We start from the raw sequence: 24,102 nt of genomic DNA, 5'->3' as shown, positions 1-24,102 counted from the left end.
AGTATTGGAAGGAGTTGAGTTTAGTTGAGTCCATAGCAACAACAGGGTCATGGAGGCGGTGAACTACAGAGAGGAAATGTAATCTTTCATTTGGTTGGAGAAATACTGGAAGGCAGATGGAAGGCAATGTGCCTAGGTTCAATTTGAAGCTTCTCTTCTCTGAACTTTTCCCCCTGTTTCAGTGGCAGGGTATGTTCATTAAACCTTGGCTCCTTGGATGGTGCCTTTGTCAGAGAGACCATCTCCTGTATTGTACATCAACATCACGTTCTAGTACAGAGTCATAATGGAGTTTTGTACTAGAAAGCTCACACTCCAGGAATGGTATCACTTCCTCTTCTGGGATTCTTCGCGGCATCTGGACCTTCCTGTTGAAATGGATTGAGAGTTCCTCTGAAGATCTCAGGCCACGATAATCGTCAGCTGAGGAAACCTTCATTCTGCATCCTCTCTGACAATGGAAGAAAAGCATGACTGCATCTGTGGTCTTCAGGGGATTAAGGTATTAAATGCGTACATTAAACTCTAAAACAATGTTGGGTTCCTGTGGGAGAGATCCATCTTACAGCTAGGAATGTCACTACTGGGATGCAAGAACCCAACCTCCAACAATGGAGCGTCTTTCAGCCCCTCTGGAAGATAGTTACATAGTTACATAGTAGGTGAGGTTGAATAAAGACAATAGTCCATCCAGTTCCCCCTATGTAGGTGTGTGTGGCCGTAATCATCTCTCATACCCCTGAATGTTCTGATCCTTGAGATGTACGTCTAAGAGTCTTTTGAAAGCCACCATACTTCCCACAGAAACCACCTCTTGTGGTAGAGAATTCCACAATCTTGTAGCTCTAACAGTAAAGAACCCCCCACGTTGCCTGAGGTTAAAACGCTTCTCCTCTAATCGCATTGTATGTCCTCGAGTCCTCATGCAATCCCTTCGAATGAACAGCTTTTTTTCTAAGCTGAGATCCCCATTGAGATATTTATAAATTGCTATCATGTCCTCCCTCAGGCGACTCTTCTCCAGGGAGAATAAATCGAGCGATTGCAGACGCTCTTCATAATTAAGGTCCTCCAATCCCCTAATTAGTTTAGTTTCCTTCTCTGGACTCTCTCCAGCTCCAACACATCCCTCCTGAGGACTGGCGACCAGAACTGGACAGAATACTCCAGATGCGGTTGGACCAGAGTTTTATAAAGTGGAAGGATTATAGTCTTATCTCTGGAATCCATCCCTTTCTTTATACATGCTAATATTCTGTTGGCCTTGGAAGCTGCCGCTTGACATTGCATGCTGTTGCCTAATCTATCCTCTACCAGGACTCCCAGATCTTTCTCCATTTTTGATTCCCCCAAAGGTTCCCCTCCTAACGTGTATTGTGCTTTTGTGTTTTTAAGATGTGCACTTGGACATATTATCTGCCAGTTTGGTCATCATCAACCAACTTTTTTGGCGGTTATCTTTCTAACCCTCAAGTAGAGGGAAGATGTTGGTTGCACACATAGATGTTAAACAGTCCCAACGTTCATTTCTTAATACTTTGGTTTTATGTGTAGCACACTCCTAGTTAGGTGCTAGGCTTTCAGGCAAACTTAATTCTTTTTTTGTACTCCTCTAATCATTGGAGCAGTGGTTGATTGCTTTGGGCTGATCAAGGTCCTCACAACAAGCTATCCACCTAAATGCTTCTCCCTGCTTTCAGAAAAGCTCAGAACATAGGAGTGGAGCATGCTGAGTGAGTAGTTTGAATATTTATGAGGTCCCAGTCAATCCCTGAGGAGGCGTGCCTAGAAGGTGGCTGGAGAGAACATGAATAGGCTTTGGCTTGAGCAGTGAAGGTTTCTGTTCCAGAAGGAGGAGAGGCATCCAGCCTGGAGGGCTATTTCCCTCCCAGGCAGATTAGCTGACACCTGCCAAGAAGCTCAATGAGGTCACAGCAGGCTCAAAACTGGGGGGGGGGGGGGGGGGGTCAAATTAGAAAATCCCTGAGGCTAAAGGAAATGTTTCACCCAGGGATCCACTTTACAGATGTATAGATGCAGGAGATTTACATTGTACAGATTTATACTGTATAGATTTACACTGTACAGATGCAGGAGAAAGGCATCTATCTGCTTAAAGAGTAACTCCACTTTTATTGAGAATACTCTCTCGATATTTCCAGAACCTAGTGGGTGGAGGGACAGAGGCTGAAGCCTGAATATTTATGGATTTTCCACCAATCCTTGGAGAGGAGGGCTCAGGAGATGGGGAGAAAACCCATTAATACTCAGAAGCCTGGCAGTCTGGGAGCAGAGTCCAGGGACCAGCCCTCTGGAGGTGACTGCTGTCCCCGGGGCTCTGCCCCTGGAGCAGAAGAGAAGGAGCGAGAGCAGAGTAGACAGGAAGAAGGGGAAAGCTTCAAGTCTTCACCCAGCACAGTCTCAGCTAGGCTTAGCTGCAGACTCCAAGCCAAGCCAGGAACAACCTTCCCAGGAGAGAGGCCAGTGCATCAGCTTTCTGGATTTAAGAAACTACTTAAAGGGGACTGAGTGAGTACAAACCAGCACCACACCGAACGTCATAGAGAGGACAGTGTACAGCAATACCACACATGTCTGGGTCCAGAGGGGACAGCTTGAGTGAAGTGCAAGATAGCTGTAGTGCTACACAGGTCCTACCAATCTTTTGCACATGAGCTGAGAAGGAACATGCTGACATCGGATGAGAGCAAAGTGAGCAAAGGAGCAAGCTTATCGGTGTGCTTCTCTGCCTTCATCGTCCAATCCCCGGCTGGGGGCGGGGCAGTGACCGGCCTCCACTATAGTAAGGGAGGTCAGGTTCTGCTGTCAATTTAAGAACTGACAATGGTGGTTCTGAAGTAAGAGACACTAGTTGAGGAGGAACTAAAAATCACTCCTAGTGATGATTTGGGGAGCCGTGTCATCTGCTGGTGTTGGTCCGCCGTGTTTTATCAAGTCCAAAGTCAGCGCAGCCCTCTAGCAGGAAATTCTAGAGCACTTCATGCTTCCCTGCTTTATGGAGATGCTCTGCCAAACCTACCAATACCTGGTCACATGATCATGGGGTGTCACTGCGGTTGATTGACCAACAAACTCGCCTGACCTAAACCCCATAGAGAATCTGTGGGAGATTGTCAAGAGGAAGATGAGAGACACCAGACCCAACAATGCAGACGAGCTGAAGGCCGCTATCAAAGCAACCTGGACTTCCATAACACCTCAGCAGTGCCACAGGCTGATCGCCTCCATGCCACGCGGCATTGATGCAGTAATTTGTGCAAAAGGAGCCCCGACCAAGTATTGAGTGCATTCTATACTGTACATGGACAGACTTCTCCTCCTATACTGTACATGGACAGACTTCTCCTCCTATACTGTACATGGACAGACTTCTCCCCCTATACTGTACATGGACAGACTTCTCCTCCTATACTGTACATGGACAGACTTCTCCCCCTATACTGTACATGGACAGACTTCTCCTCCTATACTGTACATGGACAGACTTCTCCTCCTATACTGTACATGGACAGACTTCTCCTCCTATACTGTACATGGACAGACTTCTCCCCCTATACTGTACATGGACAGACTTCCCATCCTATACTGTACATGGACAGACTTCTCATCCTATACTGTACATGGACAGACTTCTCCTATACTGTACATGGACAGACTTCTCCTCCTATACTGTACATGGACAGACTTCTCCTCCTATACTGTACATGGACAGACTTCTCCTCCTATACTGTACATGGACAGACTTCTCCTCCTATACTGTACATGGACAGACTTCTCCTCCTATACTGTACATGGACAGACTTCTCCTCCTATACTGTACATGGACAGACTTCTCCTCCTATACTGTACATGGACAGACTTCCCCTCCTATACTGTACATGGACAGACTTCTCATCCTATACTGTACATGGACAGACTTCTCCTATACTGTACATGGACAGACTTCTCCTCCTATACTGTACATGGACAGACTTCTCCTCCTATACTGTACATGGACAGACTTCCCCTCCTATACTGTACATGGACAGACTTCTCATCCTATACTGTACATGGACAGACTTCTCCTCCTATACTGTACATGGACAGACTTCTCCTCCTATACTGTACATGGACAGACTTCTCCCCCTATACTGTACATGGACAGACTTCTCCCCCTATACTGTACATGGACAGACTTCTCCTCCTATACTGTACATGGACAGACTTTTCAGTAAGACAACATTTCTCTATTAAATATCCTTTTTTTTATTTTTATTTTTTTATTGGTTTTATGTAATATTCTAATTTTCTGAGATACTGAATTTTTTTTTTTTTGGGGGGAGGGGGGCACTAGCTGTAAGCCTTAATCATCAAAATGTAACCACTTCTGGAACGGAAGGATTTTCCCCCTTAATGACCAGGCCACTTTTTGCGTTTCGGCACTGCGTCACTGTAACAGACAATTGTGCGGTTGTGCGACGCTGTAGCCAAATAAAATTCATGTCCTTTTTTTCCCCCACAAACAGAGCTTTCTTTTGGTGGTATTTGATCACCTTTGCGATTTTTACTTTTTGCGCTATAAACAAAAAAAAGCGACAATTTTGAAAAAAAAAAAAAAACAATATTTTTCACTTTCTGATATATAACATTCTCAAAAAAAAAAAAAAAAATTAAAAATCAAAATGTTTTTAACATTTTAGGCCAATTTGTTTTCTGCTACATATTTTTGGTAAAACAAAAAAACAAAAATCGCAATAAGCGTATTTTGATTGGTTTGTGCAAAAGTTATCGCGTCTACTAACAACGGGAAAGATTTATGTCATTTTTATTGTTTGTTTTTTTTTTTTTAATAGTAATGGTGGCGATCTGTGATTTTTAGCAGGACTGCGACATTGCGGCGGACAGATCGGACCCCTAACTGACATTTTTGACACTTTTGGGGGGACCAGTGACATTACTACAGTAATCAGTGCTAAAAATATGCACTGTCACTGTACTAATGACACTGGCAGGGAAGGGGTTAGCACTGTGGGCGATCAAGGGGTTAAATGTGTACCTAGGGGAGTGATTCTAACTGTATGGGGGTGGGGCTTTTGAAATGATCATAGAGACCTGTGATCCTACATAGAAGGATCACAGGAGCTCTGTGATCATTGCAGGGAGAAGAACGGTCAGCTGTGTTTACAACAACCGACCGTTCTTCTCTCTCAGCGGGGAGCCATCGCAGGTGTCAGGCGGCAATCGGAGCCGCCTGCCCCGGGCATCGAAGTCCCTGCTGTCAAGTGGGGGCGAGAGTGAGCCGGGGTCGCTCGCTCGCCCCCTAGCTGCAGGTGCACGGGTGACGTAGAGCTACATCGGTTCGCGCAGGAGGGGCTGCAGTAAAACTGCGGTGGGCGGTCCGGAAGTAGTTAAAAGAAAGAAAATTATTGAAATATATCACTCCGTGTGTAACACATCTATATAAAATACAGTATACTAGTTATATAAAATACAGTATACTAGTTTATTTTAATCAAATTATATTCAAATTGTTTGAGATGCTCCTGTATATTGGAGGGTGTCTTTGGTTTTTGGTTTCCTAAACAATGAATTGCCAAATTCCAACACAGCTGGAGCCACCATTGCCAGTTCTTAAACTCAACTACTTATTATAGTGGAGCAATGCAACTTGCAGTGCCAGGACAAGGCCATCTAAACCCCGGGGCAAACTTATCAATCTGCCCTCCCCTCCCCCCTTCCTCAGGATGTATGTGTATTATGTGTTAGTAAAAAATCTATATAAAAAACACTGAACAAAATTATAAACTCAACACTTATGTTTTTGCCCCCATTTTTCATGAGCTGAACTCAAAGATCTCAGACTTTTTCTATGTACACAAAAGGCCGATTTCTCTCCAATATTGTTCACAAATCTGTGTAAATCTGTGTTAGTGATCACTTCTCCTTTGCCGAGATAATCCATCCACCTCACAGGTGTGGCATATCAAGATGCTGATTGGACAGCATGATTATTGCACAGGTGTGCCTTAGGCTGGCCACAATAAAAGGCCACTCCAACATGTGCAGTTTTACTGTATTCGGGGGTCTGGAAACCAGTCAGTATCTGGTGTGACCCCCATTTGCCTCACGCAGTGCAACACATCTCCTTGGCATAGAGTTGATCAGGTTGGTGATTGGTTCCTGTGGAATGTTGGTCCACTCCTCTTCAATGGCTGTGCGAAATTGCTGGATATTGGCAGGACCTGGAACACGCTGTCCTATACGCCGATCCATAGCATCCCAAACATGCCCAATGGGTGACATGTCCGGTGAGTATGCTGGCCATGCAAGAACTGGGATGTTTTCAGCTTCCAGGAATTGTGTACAGATCCTTGCACCATGGGGGCCGTGCATTATCATGCTGCAAAATGAGGTGATGATCGTGGATGAATGACAACAATGGGCCTCAGGATCTCCTCACGGTATCTCTGTGCATTCAAAATGCCATCAATAAAATGCACCTGTGTTCGTTGTCCATAACGTACGCCTGCCCATACCATAACCCCACCGCCACCATGGGCCACTCCATCCACAATGTACGCCTGCCCATACCATAACCCCACCGCCACCATGGGCCACTCGGTCCATCCATAACATACACCTGCCCATACCACAACCCCACCACCACCATGAGCCACTCCATCCATAACATACGCCTGCAAATACCCTAATCCCACCGCCACCATGGGCCACTCCATCCACAACGTACGCCTGCCCATACCATAACCCCAACGCCACCATGGGCCACTCCATCCATAACATACGCCTGCACATACCCTAATCCCACCGCCACCATGGGCCACTACATCCACAACGTACGCCTGCCCATACCATAACCCCACCGCCACCATGGGCCACTCCATCCACAACGTACGCCTGCCCATACCATAACCCCAACGCCACCATGGGCCACTCCATCAAGAACATACGCCTGCCCATACCATAACCCCACCGCCACCATGGGCCACTCCATCAATAACATACGCCTGTCCATACATAACCACACCGCCACCATGGGCCACTCCGTCCACAACGTTGACATCAGCAAACCACACGATGCTATACAAGCTGTCTGCCATCTGCCCTGAGAACCGGGATTCATTCATGAAGAGAACACCTCTCCAAAGTGCCAGATGCCATTGAATGTGAGCATTTGCCCACTCAAGTCAGTTAGGACGATGAACTGCAGTCAGGTAGAGACCCCGATGAGGACAACGAGCATGCAGATGAGCTTCCCTGAGATGGTTTCTGACCGTTTGTGCAGAAATTCTTTGGTTATGCAAACCGATTGTTGCAGCAGCTGTCCGGGTGGCTGGTTTCAGACCATATGGATGTGAAGATGCTGGATGTAGAGGTCCTGGGCTGGTCTTGGACCATCTTGGAGGTGAAGATGCTGGATGTGGAGGTCCTGGGCTGGTCTGGGACCATCTTGGAGGTGAAGATGCTGGATGTGGAGGTCCTGGGCTGGTCTCAGACCATCTTGGAGGCGAAGATGCTGGATGTGGAGGTCCTGGGCTGGTCTCAGACCATCTTGGAGGTGAAGATGTTGGATGTGGAGGTCCTGGGCTGGTCTCGGACCATCTTGGAGGTGAAGATGCTGGATGTAGAGGGTCCTGGGCTGGTCTCAGACCATCTTGGAGGTGAAGATGCTGGATGTGGAGGTCCTGGGCTGGTCTCAGACCATCTTGGAGGTGAAGATGCTGGATGTGGAGGTCCTGGGCTGGTCTCAGACCATCTTGGAGGTGAAGATGCTGAATGTGGAGGTCCTGGGCTGGTCTCGGACCATCTTGGAGGTGAAGATGCTGGATGTGGAGGTCCTGGGCTGGTCTCAGACCATCTTGGAGGTGAAGATGCTGGATGTGGAGGTCCTGGGCTGGTCTCAGACCATCTTGGAGGTGAAGATGCTGGATGTGGAGGTCCTGGGCTGGTCTCAGACCATCTTGGAGGTGAAGATGCTGGATGTAGAGGGTCCTGGGCTGGTCTCAGACCATCTTGGAGGTGAAGATGCTGGATGTGGAGGTCCTGGGCTGGTCTCAGACCATCTTGGAGGTGAAGATGCTGGATGTGGAGGTCCTGGGCTGGTCTCAGACCATCTTGGAGGTGAAGATGCTGGATGTGGAGGTCCTGGGCTGGTCTCGGACCATCTTGGAGGTGAAGATGCTGGATGTGGAGGTCCTGGGCTGGTCTCAGACCATCTTGGAGGTGAAGATGCTGGATGTGGAGGTCCTGGGCTGGTCTCGGACCATCTTGGAGGTGAAGATGCTGGATGTGGAGGTCCTGGGCTGGTATCAGATCCATAATCTTGGATTATCTCGGCAAAGGAGAAGTTCTCACTAACACAGATTTAGCCAGATTTGTGAACAAAATTTGAGAGAAATCGGTCTTTTGTGTCTTAGATCTTTGAGTTCAGCTCATGAAAAATGGGGGCAAAAACAAAAGCGTTGCGTTTAATAATTTTGTTCAGTGTAAAAATTATTGAAATAAATTCACTTTTTGATGATCTTCTAATATTTTTGAGATGCTCCTTGATATCTTCTAAATATAAATCAACATTGCAGATAATTTCGGGAGTCACATTTGATTCCTGAGGATCTGTGGAGGGAGAGGACTACGTTCTCTTTCACCTGCTCCCTTCCACGCGGGCCGGGCTCTGGCGGGTTATTTTGGGAAGAGTTACAGCTGCTCATTGTTTGGAAAGCGGCGTCTCTTCCTGACGGATGGACAGGAAGGGTGTTTGGCTGAGATAAGGCCGCCATCATACGAAGCCTGGCTCGCCGCACCGCCGTGCAGATTTCATGTGCCGAGATTCTACGTCCGATAGATCACAGAGCTCACCACATAAACAAACACTCCGCTTCCAGCAAAGACTTCTCTGGAAACTCTGACACCCCCCCCCCCCACCCCCCCATCATTGTCTACATAGGGGGCAGATAAGCTCTGTTTATGAAACCTTCTATCAACTGACTGCATGGTGTGGGGGGGAGGGGAAGGGTGCAGGCGGACAGCAGGCCCCCCCCCCAACATCATACTATGGGGGGGGGGGGCATCATCATCATCAGTCTGTCTTCAAGACTTTATTTCAAGGGAAATGAAATAGATAAGACGTGTATCAGTTCAGTAACAGAATTGTACTATCCGAATTATTGTTACAATGTAGAAAGTCTCCGCCCACACACTGATCACAATCATCCTTACTAGCACATACAGTGCATTGCGAAAGTATTCGGCCCCCTTGAACTTTGCTACCTTTTGCCACATTTCAGGCTTCAAACATAAAGATATAAAACTGTTAATTTTTTTTTTGAAGAATCAACAACAAGTGGGACACAATCATGAAGTGGAACGAAATTTATTGGATATTTCAAACTTTTTTAACAAATAAAAAACTGAAAAATTGGGCGTGCAAAATTATTCAGCCCCCTTAAGTTAATACTTTGTAGCGCCCCCTTTTGCTGCGATTACAGCTGTAAGTCGCTTGGGGTATGTCGCTATCAGTTTTGCACATCGAGAGACTGAAATTTTTGCCCATTCCTCCTTGCAAAACAGCTCGAGCTCAGTGAGGTTGGATGGAGAGCGTTTGTGAACAGCAGTTTTCAGTTCTTTCCACAGATTCTCAATTGGATTCAGGTCTGGACTTTGACTTGGCCATTCTAACACCTGGATATGTTTATTTGTGAACCATTCCATTGTAGATTTTGCTTTATGTTTTGGATCATTGTCTTGTTGGAAGACAAATCTCCGTCCCAGTCTCAGGTCTTTTGCAGACTCCATCAGGTTTTCTTCCAGAATGGTCCTGTATTTGGCTCCATCCATCTTCCCATCAATTTTAACCATCTTCCCTGTCCCTGCTGAAGAAAAGCAGGCCCAAACCATGATGCTGCCACCACCATGTTTGACAGTGGGGATGGTGTGTTCAGGGTGATGAGCTGTGTTGCTTTCACGCCAAACATAACGTTTTACATTGTTGCCAAAAAGTTTGATTTTGGTTTCATCTGAGCAGAGCCCCTTCTTCCACATGTTTGGTGTCTCCCAGGTGGCTTGTGGCAAACTTTAAACAACACTTTTTATGGATATCTTTAAGAAATGGCTTTCTTCTTGCCACTCTTCCATAAAGGTCAGATTTGTGCAGTATACGACTGATTGTTGTCCTATGGACAGAGTCTCCCACCTCAGCTGTAGATCTCTGCAGTTCATCCAGAGTGATCATGGGCCTCTTGGCTGCATCTCTGATCAGTCTTCTCCTTGTATGAGCTGAAAGTTTAGAGGGACGGCCAGGTCTTCGTAGATTTGCAGTGGTCTGATACTCCTTCCATTTCAATATTATCGCTTGCACAGTGCTCCTTGGGATGTTTAAAGCTTGGGAAATCTTTTTGTATCCAAATCCGGCTTTAAACTTCTCCACAACAGTATCTCGGACCTGCCTGGTGTGTTCCTTGTTCTTCATGATGCTCTCTGCGCTTTAAACGTACCTCTGAGACTATCACAGTGCAGGTGCATTTATACGGAGATTGATTACACACAGGTGGATTCTATTTATCATCATTAGTCATTTAGGTCAACATTGGATCATTCAGAGATCCTCACTGAACTTCTGGAGAGAGTTTGCTGCACTGAAAGTAAAGGGCTGAATAATTTTGCACGCCCAATTTTTCAGTTTTTTATTTGTTAAAAAAGTTTGAAATATCCAATAAATTTCGTTCCACTTCATGATTGTGTCCCACTTGTTGTTGATTCTGCACAAAAAATTACAGTTTTATATCTTTATGTTTGAAGCCTGAAATGTGGCAAAAGGTCGCAAAGTTCAAGGGGGCTGAATACTTTCGCAAGACACTGTATCTCCCCCCCCCTTACCATATCACCTCTTCTAGCACAATCCCCCCCCTTTACCATATCACCTCATATCACCTCTTCCAGCACATCCCCCCCCCCCCCTTACCATATCACCTCTTCTAGCACAAGTCTGCCACTTAAATTTTCTCTCCAAATGCACATTTCCCCCCCCCACTCCGAATCCCCCTCCCAGCACTAATACCCCCCAACCCCCTCTCCTAGCACAACCCCCCCCCCCAAAAAAAAAAAATATTCCCTTACTAGCGCAAATCATTCCCCTCCCCTCTAAAATCACCCCTCTTGGCACAAAACTTCAATCCCTCAAATTTTCTCTCCAAGTGCACATCTTCTCCCCTCCCCACTCCAAATCCCCTCTCCCAGCACTAATCCCCCCCCCCCAACCCCTTACTATATCACCTCTTCTAGCACAACCCCCCCATCCCAAATCACCCCTGCAGCACAAATCTTCTGCCACTCAAATTTTCCCTCAGAATGCACATCTTCTCCCCCCCCACTTTAAATCCCCCCCTCCTAGCACAAATACCCCCCCTCCCGAAAAAAAATTCCCTTACTAACACAAACCATACTAACACAAATCCCCCCCTTACCCATATCACCTCTTCCAGCACAAACCACCCCCCCCCTAAAATCACCCCTCCTGGCACAAAACTTCTATCCCTCAAATTTTCTCTCCAAGTGCATACCCCCCCCCCCCAACTCCAAATCCCCCCTCCCAGCACTAATCCCACCCCCCAACTCCCTCTCCTAGTACAAATACTCCCCCCCCCAAAAAAAAGATTTCTTTACTAGCACAAATCATCCCCCTTACCATATCACCTCTTCTAGCACACACCCCCCCCCCCCAATCAACTCTCCTAGCACAAATCTTCTACCACTCAAATGTTCCCTCCAAATGCACATCTTCTCCTCCTCCTAGCACAAATACCACCCCCCCCCCCCAAAAAAGTCCCTTCCTATAAAAAGTACTCCACAATTATCCACAACCCCCCCCTTTCCATATCATCTCCTATAGCATAACCCAACCCCCCCCCCCCCGCCGCAACCGTATCATCTCTTCTAGCACAACCCCCCCCCCATCACACCTTCTAGCACAAATCTTCTGGATTAGAACCATCCCCTATATTGTATAATAATGAATACATTGTATCATTGTCTCTTCATGTTTGTGTGCCCTCATGTGGTGGCATTTCTTTCATCCAATCGATGTACTAAAAATGATAAAATCTGCAAACAATCCAAGCTATTTTTTTTTTGGTAGCTCAAATTTGGTAGATTTGCACATTTTTGCGATGTTTTTATTCCCATAGAAATGAATGGAAATGCACGATTTTCTACTCAAATGAAAAATGTTAAAAAAAAAAAATTATATATATATATATATATATATATATATATATATATATATATATAGTAATAGTATATGAATTAATAAATGTAAAATAAACACACAAATACCTAAAAAATCATCATAATTATAAAATAAATTAATAATATGTAAAAAATGTATTTACCCCAACCTTAAAAAATAAATATAACAAATTATTATTATTAATAATAATAATAATAAAAAACACCCAAAGAATAATAATAATAATAAATTATTATTTTTATTATTATTATTATTATTATTATTATTAATAATAATAATGTATTCATTTATTTTGCGTTAGAGTGTTTATTATAATTTTTTTTTAAACAATTATTATTATTTTTTTTATTACTATTATTTATTTATTTATTTTTTTTTTTAAGGGTTAGGGGTTATTTATTACATAATCATTTATATTTATATTAATTATATATATATATATATATATATATATATATATATATATAAATATCATTTAATATTAAATATATTTAATATTAAAATATATAAATATCATTTATATATATTACATACATCATTTATTGTATTCGTTATTTATGATTATTTTTATGTGTGTATTTAATTTGCATTTATTCATGTACTATTGTTTATTAGTAGTATTAGTCTCGATCCACACTAGCGCGACTTGTCAGGCGACTTGTCAGCCTGGCAAGTCGCGCTCCCTCGCGGTCCATTGACTGCTACAGGACCCGTTCTAATAGGAGCGACACAACTTCGGGGCGACCTCGGAGCGACTTGCATAGACTTCCATTATGTGAAGTCCATGCAAGTCGCTCCGAAGTCGTGGTGCATGGGAATGCACAAGTCGCCCCCGAAGTAGTAAGGAGTCGTGCCGCCCCAGTGTGAACCGAGCCTTATGAACACCCCCAAGAGCCGGTTCACACTGGGGCGACTTCAAAGCCGCCCGACTCTGAAGCCGCCCCCTGCAGCGCGACTTCAGCATGGCTTGCAAATTACTTCTTTAATAGAAGTCAATGCAAGCCGCTCCGATGTCGCCCCCAAGTAGTGCAGGAACCTTTTTCTAAGTCGGAGCGACTTGAGTCACTCTGATTAGAACGGTTCCATTGCACTGAATGGAGCGCTACTTGTCAGGCGACTAAGTCACCTGACAAGTCGCCCCAGTGTGAACCGGCTCTAACCCGAACAAAAAAATAAATAAATAAGACAACAAATAAAAAAACGAACCCCTAATCCTAACCCCAACCCCCAAGCTTAACCCCTAACCTAAGCTTAACTCTAAGAGCCGGTTCACACTGGGGCGACTTGTCAGGCGACCTGGTCAAGTCGCGGTGGGTCGCCTGCCATAGATTAGCACAGGACCCGTTCTAATAGGAGCGACACAAGTCGCTCCGACTTGGAAAAAGGGTCCTGAGCTACTTTGGGGCGACCTGGAGCGACCTGTTTTGACTTCAATGATATGAAGTCCGTGCATGCCGCTCCGAGGTCGCGGTGCGAGCTGCGCACCGCGACTTCACAGGTCGCCCCGGCAACCTCGCGCCTATGTGAACGGGGTCTAAATCCTTACATAAACAAAAAAAAAAAAAAAATAATAATAATAATAAATTAATAATAAAAAATAAAATAAAAAAAGAGCTGATGGAAAAGCTAAGAAAACCTAACAATTCACTTTGTTAAGAATTCAATTGCATTTCAATCAGTCAGATTTTGAGATGGAATGGTAGAAAAAAAAAAAAACATGTAGGGGATTACTGGAACTGGAAAGTGCAAAATCTGGTGCAGCTGTGCACGGGAGCCAATCAGATTAATTTATTATATTTATTATTTATGATTATTTTTATTTGTGTATTTCATTTACATTTATTCCTGTACTAGTAGTAGTATTATGAACACTCTAAAATAAAGAAATAATAAGACAACAAATATAAAATTAACCCCTAATCCTAACCCCAACCCCCAAGCTTAACCCCTAACCTAAGTTATCTCTAAATCCTTTCCCCAACAAAAAAATAAATAAATAAATAATAATTTCGGGGTGAAGGATAGACGGCCGGCGGAGCTCCTCTCACTTGCGACCTACTGCATGCCGCTCCAGGCCACGCCCCCCATAAATAATAATAATAATAATAAAAAAAAAAAAGAAGAGCTGATGGAAAAGCTAAAAAAGCTGAAAACCCTAACGAGAAATGTTGCAACAGTTGATAGTTTTCTCTATTAGCTAATTTAAAAAAAAAAACACAAAGCTCAAAGATGTATAAAAATGTGCATAAGAACGTGCGAAAATCGTGCATAAAAACGTGCGAAAACACACTGGAAAACCACTAAAAAAGACGCTACACTCAGATGTGAATAATAATAATAATTAATAATAAGAAGAAATAAGAGCTGATGGAAAAGCTAAAAAACCTAACAACAAATGATAGTTGGATATAAAGGGAAGGGGAAAGGAAGGGACAAATGGGAATGGGAAAAAGTGGGACTTTAGATGAGACTCTTGCCATCGAGTCTCCATCCCTATGTATGTGATTGAACAATAGAACACATAGTGAGTGGGACTTTATATGAGGTGTGGCCAGGATGCAGATGTTATTAACCACTTAAGCCCCGGAGGATTTGGCTGCTAAACGACCAGGGGCTATTTTGCGATTCGGCACTGCGTGACTTTAACGGACAATTGCGCGGTCGTGCGACGCTGTACCTAAACAAATTTGGCGTCCTTTTTTTCCCACAAACAGAGCTTTCTTTTGGCGGTATTTGATCACCTGTGCGATTTTTTGATCACGCGCTATAAACAAAAAAAGAGCGTCAATTTTGTAAAAATAGCAATATTTTTACCTTTTTTTTATATGAAATTCCCCCCAAAAAAAATGTAAAAATCAAAATTTTTTAACATTTTTGGCCAATTTGTTTTATGCTACCTATGTTTGGTAAAAAAAATCGCAAAAAGCGTATTTTGATTGGTTTGCGCAAAAGTAATTGCGTTTACTGACTAAGGGAAAGATTTTTGTCATTTTTGTTGTTTTTTTTTTAACGCGTAATGGCGGCGATCTGCGATTTTTTTGCGGTACTGCGACATTGGGGCGGACAGATCGGACCCTTGACTGACATTTTTGACACTTTTGGGGTTACCAGTGACATTACTACAGTAACCAGTGCTATATATATGCACTGTTACTGTAAAAATACACTGGTAGTGAAGGGGTTAACTTTATTTGAGAGGGAGGGGCTGTGTGTGTCCCTAGGGGCGTGATTCTTACTGTGATTGGCTGTGGCTTCAGCTGTATGCAGAGTGATCAACGGATCTACATAGTAGATCCATATGATCAGCTCTCATACAGAGGGGAGAATGACAGGCAGCTTGTTTACACAAGCTGCCTGACTTTCTCCCTCTCCCCCGCCGATTGCAGAGTGGCCGGCGGACATCGGGTCCGCCGGTCACACGCGCGGGGGGGTCCGTGACCACGCGGGAGCGCGCCTCCGGCGGCGCGCGCTCGCTGGCTCCCTAGACCCTCACAAGCTAGTGACGTAGCCCTACGTCACTTTGCCTGTGAGGGGCTGACCGCCGACGTAGATCGGCGTGCGGCGGTCGGCAAGTGGTTGGCGACCGCCGCAAGTACATATACTGCGGCGGTCAGCCCCGGCCAGGCAAAGTGACGTACCGGTACGTCACTAGCCTGGGAGCCAATAGCGGGCGGGCGCGCGCCGCCGGAGGCGCGCTCACGCCTCGGCTCGTTCACGGACACCGGGTCCGCCGGTCACTCGCGATCGTCCGCTGTGAAGGGAGAAAGGCAGGCGGCTGATGTAAACAAAGCCGCCTGTCATTCTTCCCTGTGTAAAAGCACAGATCTAACAGTCCTGCTATGTAAGACCGTTGATCTGTGCTGTTGCACACACAGCCACATCCCTGCACAGTAAGAATCACGCCCCTAGGGACACACATAGTCACTGCATCTCTAATAAAGTTAACCCCTTCCCTGCCAGTGTCATTTTTACAGTAACAGTGCATATGTATAGCACTGATTACTGTAGTAATGTCACTGGTACACCCAAAAGTGTCAAAAATGTCAGTCAAGGGTAAAATCTGTCCGCCGCAGTCAGTCCCGCAAAAAAAAAATCGCAGATCGCCGCCATTACTCGTTAAAAAAAAAAAACACCAAAAATGACAAAAATATTTCCCTTACTTAGTAAACGCAATAACTTTTGCGCAAACCAATCAAAATACGCTTATTGTGATTTTTTTTACCAAACATAGGTAGCAGAAAACAAATTGGCCAAAAATGTAAAAAAATTTAGATTTTTACATTTTTTGGGGGGGAATTTCATATAAAATATATATAAATTTTTTTAAAAATATTGTTATTTTTTCAAAATAAACGCTCTTTTTTTGTTTATAGCGCAAAAAATAAAAAATCGCACAGGTGATCAAATACCACCAAAAGAAAGCTCTGTCTGTGGGAAAAAAAGGATGTAAATTTAGTTTGGGTACGGTGTCGCACGACCGCGCAATTGTCAGTTAAAGTCACACAGCGCCGAATCGCAAAAAGTGGCCCGGACGTAAGACAGCAAAATCCTCCGGTGGTAAAGTGGTTAAATAAGAATATAGCTTACATAGGGGGCAATAGCTGTCGGTGAGGATGCACATCACCCAGAAGTATGTCCAAGTTGGGAACTGAGAGAGTATAATCCCCCACACAGAGCTAACGCTCATGGTCCATATAGATGATAAAGATCTCCATAGTGAGTCTTGAAAAGCCAAGTAGGACTGTATAAAAATATCAAATCGATAAATTGTGTAAAGAAACACAGGGTTGTGTTAATATGATAAACAGACCCAAAACCAAGATACCAGGAGAAAATAGCAAAATTGTGAAAGTCTGCGTATCAGCCAGTCTAAATGATGTGATAAAGGGGGAGGGGGTGAAGAGCGTAGAACAATAAGAAACGAGAACCTGGCTGGACATGAACCAACCAACGCAGTGCTAAAAAAAGAAACAATGAAGAAAGTTGTGTGTTTGTACAATAAATACTTTGTATGTTTGTTTACTGTTCTTGTACTTTGATTTGTACCGATGTTATCTGCCATGATATGTTAAACAATAAATCCGAGATGTTAACCACTTGCCGACCGCTCACTGAGCTGCTACTGCGGCAAAGTGGCTCGTTATCGTCTGGCGACGTCACCAGACATTCCCCTCTCTCAGCGGCGCGTGCGCACCACCGGAGGCTCGCTCCCGCTGTATTCAGCCACAGCGGGAGTCGGGCCAGGGGAGGAGCGGTGGTGATCACCGCTGCTCTTCCCCGATCGTCTGGGATCGAGTGTGGAGATCCGCCCGCCTGTGTAAACAAAGTGGGCGGATCTCCTAAGTGACAGGCAGGGACAGATCACAGGATTCAGCATAGCTCAACCTGCGATCTGTCCCTGTGTCACTCAGTCCCCTCCCCCCACACACGTTAGTAAGCACCAGGCATACATTAACCCCTTGATCACCAATAAAATTAACCCCTTCCCTGCCAGTGTCATTTTTACAGTAACAGTGCATATTTATAGCACTGATTACTGCAGTAATGTCACTGGTACCCCCAAAAGTGTCAAAAATGTCAGTCAAGGGTCCGATCTGTCCGCCGCAATGTCGTAGTCCCGCAAAAAAAAAAATCGCAGATCGCCGCCATTACTCGTTAACCACTTACCGCATACTAACGTAGATCTACGTCGGTAAACTTTGCGGTAGTGTACCGGGATGATGCCTCTAGCTAGAGGCACCATCCCGGTACCGTGGTTTAGAGCCGACGGTTGGCTTTCCGTCGGTACCGACCGATGCGGCTCGGGAGCCGCTCGATCGGTACCCGGGGGGGCGGGAGGGGACTTCCCCCCCCCCTCCCGCCGCCTTCCGTGGCTTTGCCCGGGGGTCCCGTTCCACCGGGAGCCCCGAGCACCCAGCCGGCACGTCCGCCGGCTGGATGGAGTCCCGATGAATGCCGGAAACGGCATCGATCGGGTCTCCGATGACGTAACCCGGAAGCGGCGTCCATGACGTCACTTCCGGGTTACTGTGCTGCAAAAGGCGGCAAATTTGAAAAACGGCTGTATGCAAAAATGCCGTTTTCGGCGTTTTGCATACAGGGAAGTGTAGTGGAGGGGGTTGGTGTCTTTTAGACCCTCGATCCCTCCATAAAGTGTACCTGTCACTACATATTGGTGTCACAAGGGATGTTTACATTGCTTGTGACAGCAATAAAAGTGATCAGATTTTATTTTTTTTTTAAAACTTTAATAAAGTTAAAAAAATAAATAAAATAAATGGGAAAAAAAAAATTTAGCCGCCCCCGTCACTGTTAGCTCGCGCACAAAAAAAAACGTATACGGAAGTCGAGCCGCAAATGAAATCACTGTTCAAACCACACATGTGAGGTATCGCCGCGATCGCCAGAGCGTGAGCAATAATTTTAAAAAAAGAGCTACACTCTACCTCTAAACTGGTAACCGTTAAATACATTTAAAGCGTCGCAGATTGAGATCTCTATTGACCGTAGTTTGTCGCGATCCCACGGGGGGGCGCAATTTTAAACCGTAACATGTTGGGTATCTATTTACTCGGCGTGACATCATCTTTCACAATATACAAAAAAAATGGGCTAACTTTACTGTTTAGTATTTTTTAAAATTAGTGAAATGTGATTTTTCAAAAATTTTCCAAAAAAATGGCGCTTTAAAGACCGCTGCGCAAATACCGCGTGATAAAAAATATTACAATGACCGACATTTTATTCTCCAGAGTCTTTGCTAAAAAAAATATATATATATAATGTTTGGGGGTTCTAAGTAGTTTTCTAGGAAAAAATACTGATTTAAACTTGTAAACAAAAAGTGTCCGAAATAGGGCTGGGGCTTAAGTGGTTAAAAAAAAAAAAAACAATAAAAATGACAAATTTCCCGTAGTTGGTAGCTGCGATAACTTTTGCGCAAACCAATCAAAATACGCTTATTGCGATTTTTTTTTTTTTTTTTACCAAACATATGTAGCAGAAAACAAATTGGTCTAAAATGTTAAAAAATTTTGATTTTTACATTTTTTTTTGGGGGGGGGGGGGATTTCATATGAAAAAATGTGAAAAATATTGTTATTTTTTCAAAATGTCGCTCTTTTTTTTTGTTTATAGCGCAAAAAGTAAAAATCGCAGAGGTGATCAAATACCACCAAAAGAAAAGATCTATTTGTGGGGAAAAAGGACATCAATTTAATTTGAGTACAGCGTCACATGACCACGCAATTTTCCGTTAAAGTAACGCAGTGCCGAATCGCAGTGAATGCAGTACCCCCGCTGAACACAACCCATTTTAGTGAATGGGGCTGCATCGCAATCGCGTGCTTCGTATGCTGGTGCAGCACAGTAGGGGGCTCCATTTACAGAGTAAAAACAGACCGTAAGGTGGCATCATATCGACTTCCACGCTGCCTATATAACGCCTCTGAAAAGAGAACTAGATCGCTTTTCAGAGGTGTGGCAATAGCAGCCCTGGGACTGAACGTAGCCTTACTACTTCCTGGGGGGGGGGGGGGGGGGTTTACTGAAACTGGAGAGTGCAAAATCTAACGGGAGCCAATCAGCTTCTAGCTTCAGCTTCTTCAATTAACCCCTTCAATACCAGAGCATTTTCACCCCCTTCCTGCCCAGGCCGGTGTTCCGTGAAAAAACCATACCCGTGAGAAAACCATACCCTCGTCACTTCCGGTGCACCTACGGAGGGTATGGATTTCTCACGGTACTTAAACTTGTGGCGGTTACATTAAAACAGCTCCTCTGCATCATGGCTCATCTACGCTCCTTCCCCCTGTCACTTCCCTGATCTCGGGTAATAAATATAAAAGCGGATCACGGAGCCGCGATCGCCGTCATTTACATCTCATACACCCGCCGCCGCTTTTATATTTATTAGGCGAGATCAGGTAAGTGACAGGGACAGGAGAAGAGATGATTGATGTTGCAGCCGAAGTGTTTTTATTTAACCGCCGCAAGCATAAAATTACACACAGTGCCGTGAGAAGTTCATTCCCTCCGAGCATGCGCACTTCTCAAATTCTTTACTCTTCAATTACGTTTCCGGGGCTCTGAGCATGCGCACTGCTGCGCTGCTCAGCTGTTTCAGACAGGAAGTGACGACGGTATGGAATTCTAACGTTACACCGGTTTCCAGCATTCAGCACTTTCACACTTTGAGTGACAATTGCGCGGTCCATGCTACACTGTACCCAAATGACAGTTTTATTTTTTTTTGAGACAGAGCTTTGTTTCGGTGGTATTTATTCACCGCTGGGGGTTTTTATATTTTTTTACTAAATGAAAAAAGACCAACATTTTTTAAAAAAATGTAAAGAAAAAAATAATAGAAAGTAGAGCGGCGCTTATCCTGTGTTGTAGCTCTACTTTCTATTATTTTATTTTTTTCTTTACATTTATTCAGTTTTGGGTTTGGCTGACCTAGGAGCTGCAGCTTTCCCTTAGCCCCGGGTTCACACTAGGGCGACCTGTGAGGCGACCTGGTCGCCTCACAGGTCGCCTCCCATAGGAAAGCTGCGGACCCGTTCTAATAGGAGCGACACAAGTCGCTCCGACCTAGAAAAAAGGGTCCGGAGCTTCTTTGGGGCGACCAGGAGGCGACCGCCATAGACTTCAATGTTATGAAGTCCGTGGCGGCCGCTCCGAGGTCGCGGCGCGCTGCTCGCACCGCGACCTCGGAGGTCGCCCCTGCAAGTAGCGTCGCTCATATGTGAACCGGCGCTTATTATTGTTGTGAACATATTATCTTTATCTTTATAAGTGACAGCGCTGGGGGCTCTCTCTATGTATTTTTATGAAATGTGTTTTCCTTTGTTTTCGGTTATTAAATTATGTAAATAAATAATATTTCTTCATAAATTTCAGCCAGCGTGTATTCTGCTTCATTTCTGTGGTAAAAAAAAATAACCCAAATCAGTGTATATTATTTAGTTTGTAACACTGTACCCAATTTAAATTGTTATCATTTTTTTGAGACAGATGGAGCTTTCTTTTGGCGGTATTTAATCACCAAAATCAAAATCAATGCTAAATCAACAGTATAAACAGACCTCCCCAGCAACAGTAGGTTGCCACATAAAATATAAACACCCCCCAGCAACAATAGACCCTGCCACCAACAGTAGATCTCTTCCAGCAACACATGACCCCTCCAGCAACATAAGCTCAACCAGCAACATTAGATCCCTGACCAGTAAAAACAGACCACCCCAGCAACAATAGATTGCCACACAAAAATAGATGCCCTCCACCAACTATAGACTTGCCCCCAACAGTAGATCTCTTCCAGCTGCACTTGACCCCCAAGCAATAATAGATCCCCCACCAGCAACAATAATAGACCTCCCCAGCAACAATAGATCCCTGACCAATAAAAACACACCTCCCCATCAACAATAGAGTGCCACACAAAAATAGATGCCCTCCAGCAACACTTGACCCCTCCCTCAACAGTAGATCTCTTCCAGCAACAACTGACCCCCCCAGCAACATAAGCCCAACCAGCAACAATAGATCCATGACCAGTAAAAACAGACCTCCCCTGCAACAATAGTTTGCCATACAAAAATAGATGCCCTCCCGTAACAATTGACCTCCCCAAGCAATAATAGATCCCCCACCAGCAACAATAATAGACCTCCGCAGCAACAATAGATCCCTGACCAATAAAAATAGACCTCCCCATCAACAATAGAGTGCCACACAAAAAAATAGATGCCCTCCTGCAACAATTGACCCCGCCCTCAACAGTAGATCTCTTCCAGCAACAACTGACCCCCCCAGCAACATAAACCCAACCAGCAACAATAGATCCCTGACCATTAAAAACAGACCTCCCCAGCAACAATAGTTTGCCACACAAAAATAGATGCCCTCCTGCAACAATTGACCTCCCCAAGCAATAATAGATCCCCCACCAGCAACAATAATAGACCTCCCCAGCAACAATAGATCCCTGACCAGTAAAAACAGAGCTCCCCTGCAACAATAGCCCACCATGCAAAAATAGATCTCTTCCAGGAACAATAGATCGCCCAGCAGCGGTCATCAATAGACCGTTCAGCACACCATAGCACCCCGATCCATTACATACATTCAGTACTGCGTTCTCCCGCATTCTCCCCCATGTTCCAGCTGAGAAAACGCCCTGATGATCATTATTTCTATTATTGATACTTTGTTACTATTAACACATAACAAAACACGCTTTTGAAAAATTAACTCCTTTTTTCCCCTTTTTTTTCTTCCAGATTCTGTAGAAAACAACGTCAATGTAAGTATTTAGTGGCTCCTACAAGGATGTAGATTGGATGGGGGGGGGGGGGGGGGGTAAATGAATTAAATATTGGGGGGGATGAAAGGGTTAAGTGCGAGTTTAGAGGGAAGGGCCCCATTAATAATGGCGCGGCGGCCCCGGGTTCCATACTACATAAACAATGCCGATTAGTCATCCTTGGCCGAGGCGGCTTGTCATTGTTAAGATATTTCCTCAAATATGTTTTTTCAAAGGCCGCGTCTTAAATGAGCGCTGTCAGTTATAGGCGGAGGAAGGAAACGCACTCCTATTTCCTCCGCAGCACCATTAAATTTATATCTCTCCCCTCCCCCGGCTAAAAACGGTCTGCGAGCGAGCCCGCATTATTTTTCTTTCCTCGCCGGCCATGTTTACATAAATGCAGCGAGGAATGCACCTATTTGTGTGTCGCCGCGCTGATAGATCGCCGCATTGTCTTGGAGGGTCCCGGCTGGACTATTAAAGGAAGGGAATTCGCAGGGCGGAAGCGGCTGGATGCAGATTTATTGTCACCGCTCACAGAAAGCTTTTATTACCCTTAAGGGAGAAAAAAAAAAAAACGTAGAAAAACGAATATTCGATTCTTGCACGCGTTTTTAGGCTCCATTCTCACCCGTGCGATTTGTAGCTCCAAACGCCGAATGTTCAGGGAGAAAAAAAAAAATCAATTATTCCCTATGGAGTTCACATCTCCACCCCAAAACGCCTGAAGCTCAAAAAAGTTTTGGCGCTACTTTTGCGCATGTGCAGAAACTTTCTGCCAGCACGATCTGATGTTTTATTTATCACTACTGAGTGCAAGAACCCAAAGTATGGATACATTTTCAGAATTGAGAATCTGCTGGAACTGTTACATAATTACTAAGAACTCGCTACAAACTATCCAATATACAGTAAGAGCCGGTTCACACTGGGGTGACTTGTCAGGCGACCTGGTCGCCTGACAAGTCGCCGTGGGTCGCCTGCCATAGATTAGCACAGGACCCGTTCTAATAGGAGCGACACAAGTCATACTACTTTGGGGCGACCTGGAGGGACCTGCATTGACTTCAATGATATGAAGTCCGTGCATGCCGCTCCGAGGTCGCAGTGCGAGCTGTGCACTGCGACTTCACAGGTCGCCCTGGGAAGTCGGGTCGCCCCTATGTGAACCGGCTCTTACACTCCATTCACACTACCGCGGCACGACTTCGGGGGCGACCTGTGAAGTCCTATGCACCGCGACTTCTGCGCGACTTGCACGGACTTCACATAATGGAAGTCAATGCAAGTCGCTCCGAGGTTGACCCGAAGTAGTACAGGACCCTTTTTCTATGTCGGAGCTCCTATTAGAATGGCTCCTGTACTACACTATGGGAGCGTGAGGACCGCGACTTGTCAGGCTGACAAGTTGCGGTAGTGTGAATGGGGGGTCTTAGGTCCAAATACACTGAACAAAATTATAAACACAACACTTTTGTTTTTGCCCCCATTTTTCATGAGCTGAACTCAAAGATCTCAGACTTTTTCTATG

General features: G+C 44.8%; 1 protein-coding gene across 1 annotated transcript in view; it reads left to right on the top strand.

Annotated features, from left to right (window-relative positions):
* The window catches only part of PECAM1 (platelet and endothelial cell adhesion molecule 1), a gene marked incomplete at its 5' end in the record, with an annotated part of 122,529 nt that overhangs the window by 79,254 nt on the left and 19,173 nt on the right, over positions 1-24,102 (top strand). Inside the window, one exon of the mRNA XM_082272891.1 lies at positions 22,546-22,562. Within this exon, the coding sequence (XP_082129017.1) occupies positions 22,546-22,562 (17 nt within the window). The remainder of the gene's footprint in view (positions 1-22,545; positions 22,563-24,102) is intronic.

This window comes from Pelophylax lessonae (genome assembly GCF_965119305.1).
Source record: "Pelophylax lessonae genome assembly, chromosome: 11".
In the NCBI taxonomy this organism is placed as follows: Eukaryota; Metazoa; Chordata; class Amphibia; order Anura; family Ranidae; genus Pelophylax; species Pelophylax lessonae.
This window is presented reverse-complemented; position numbering and strand designations above follow the sequence as displayed.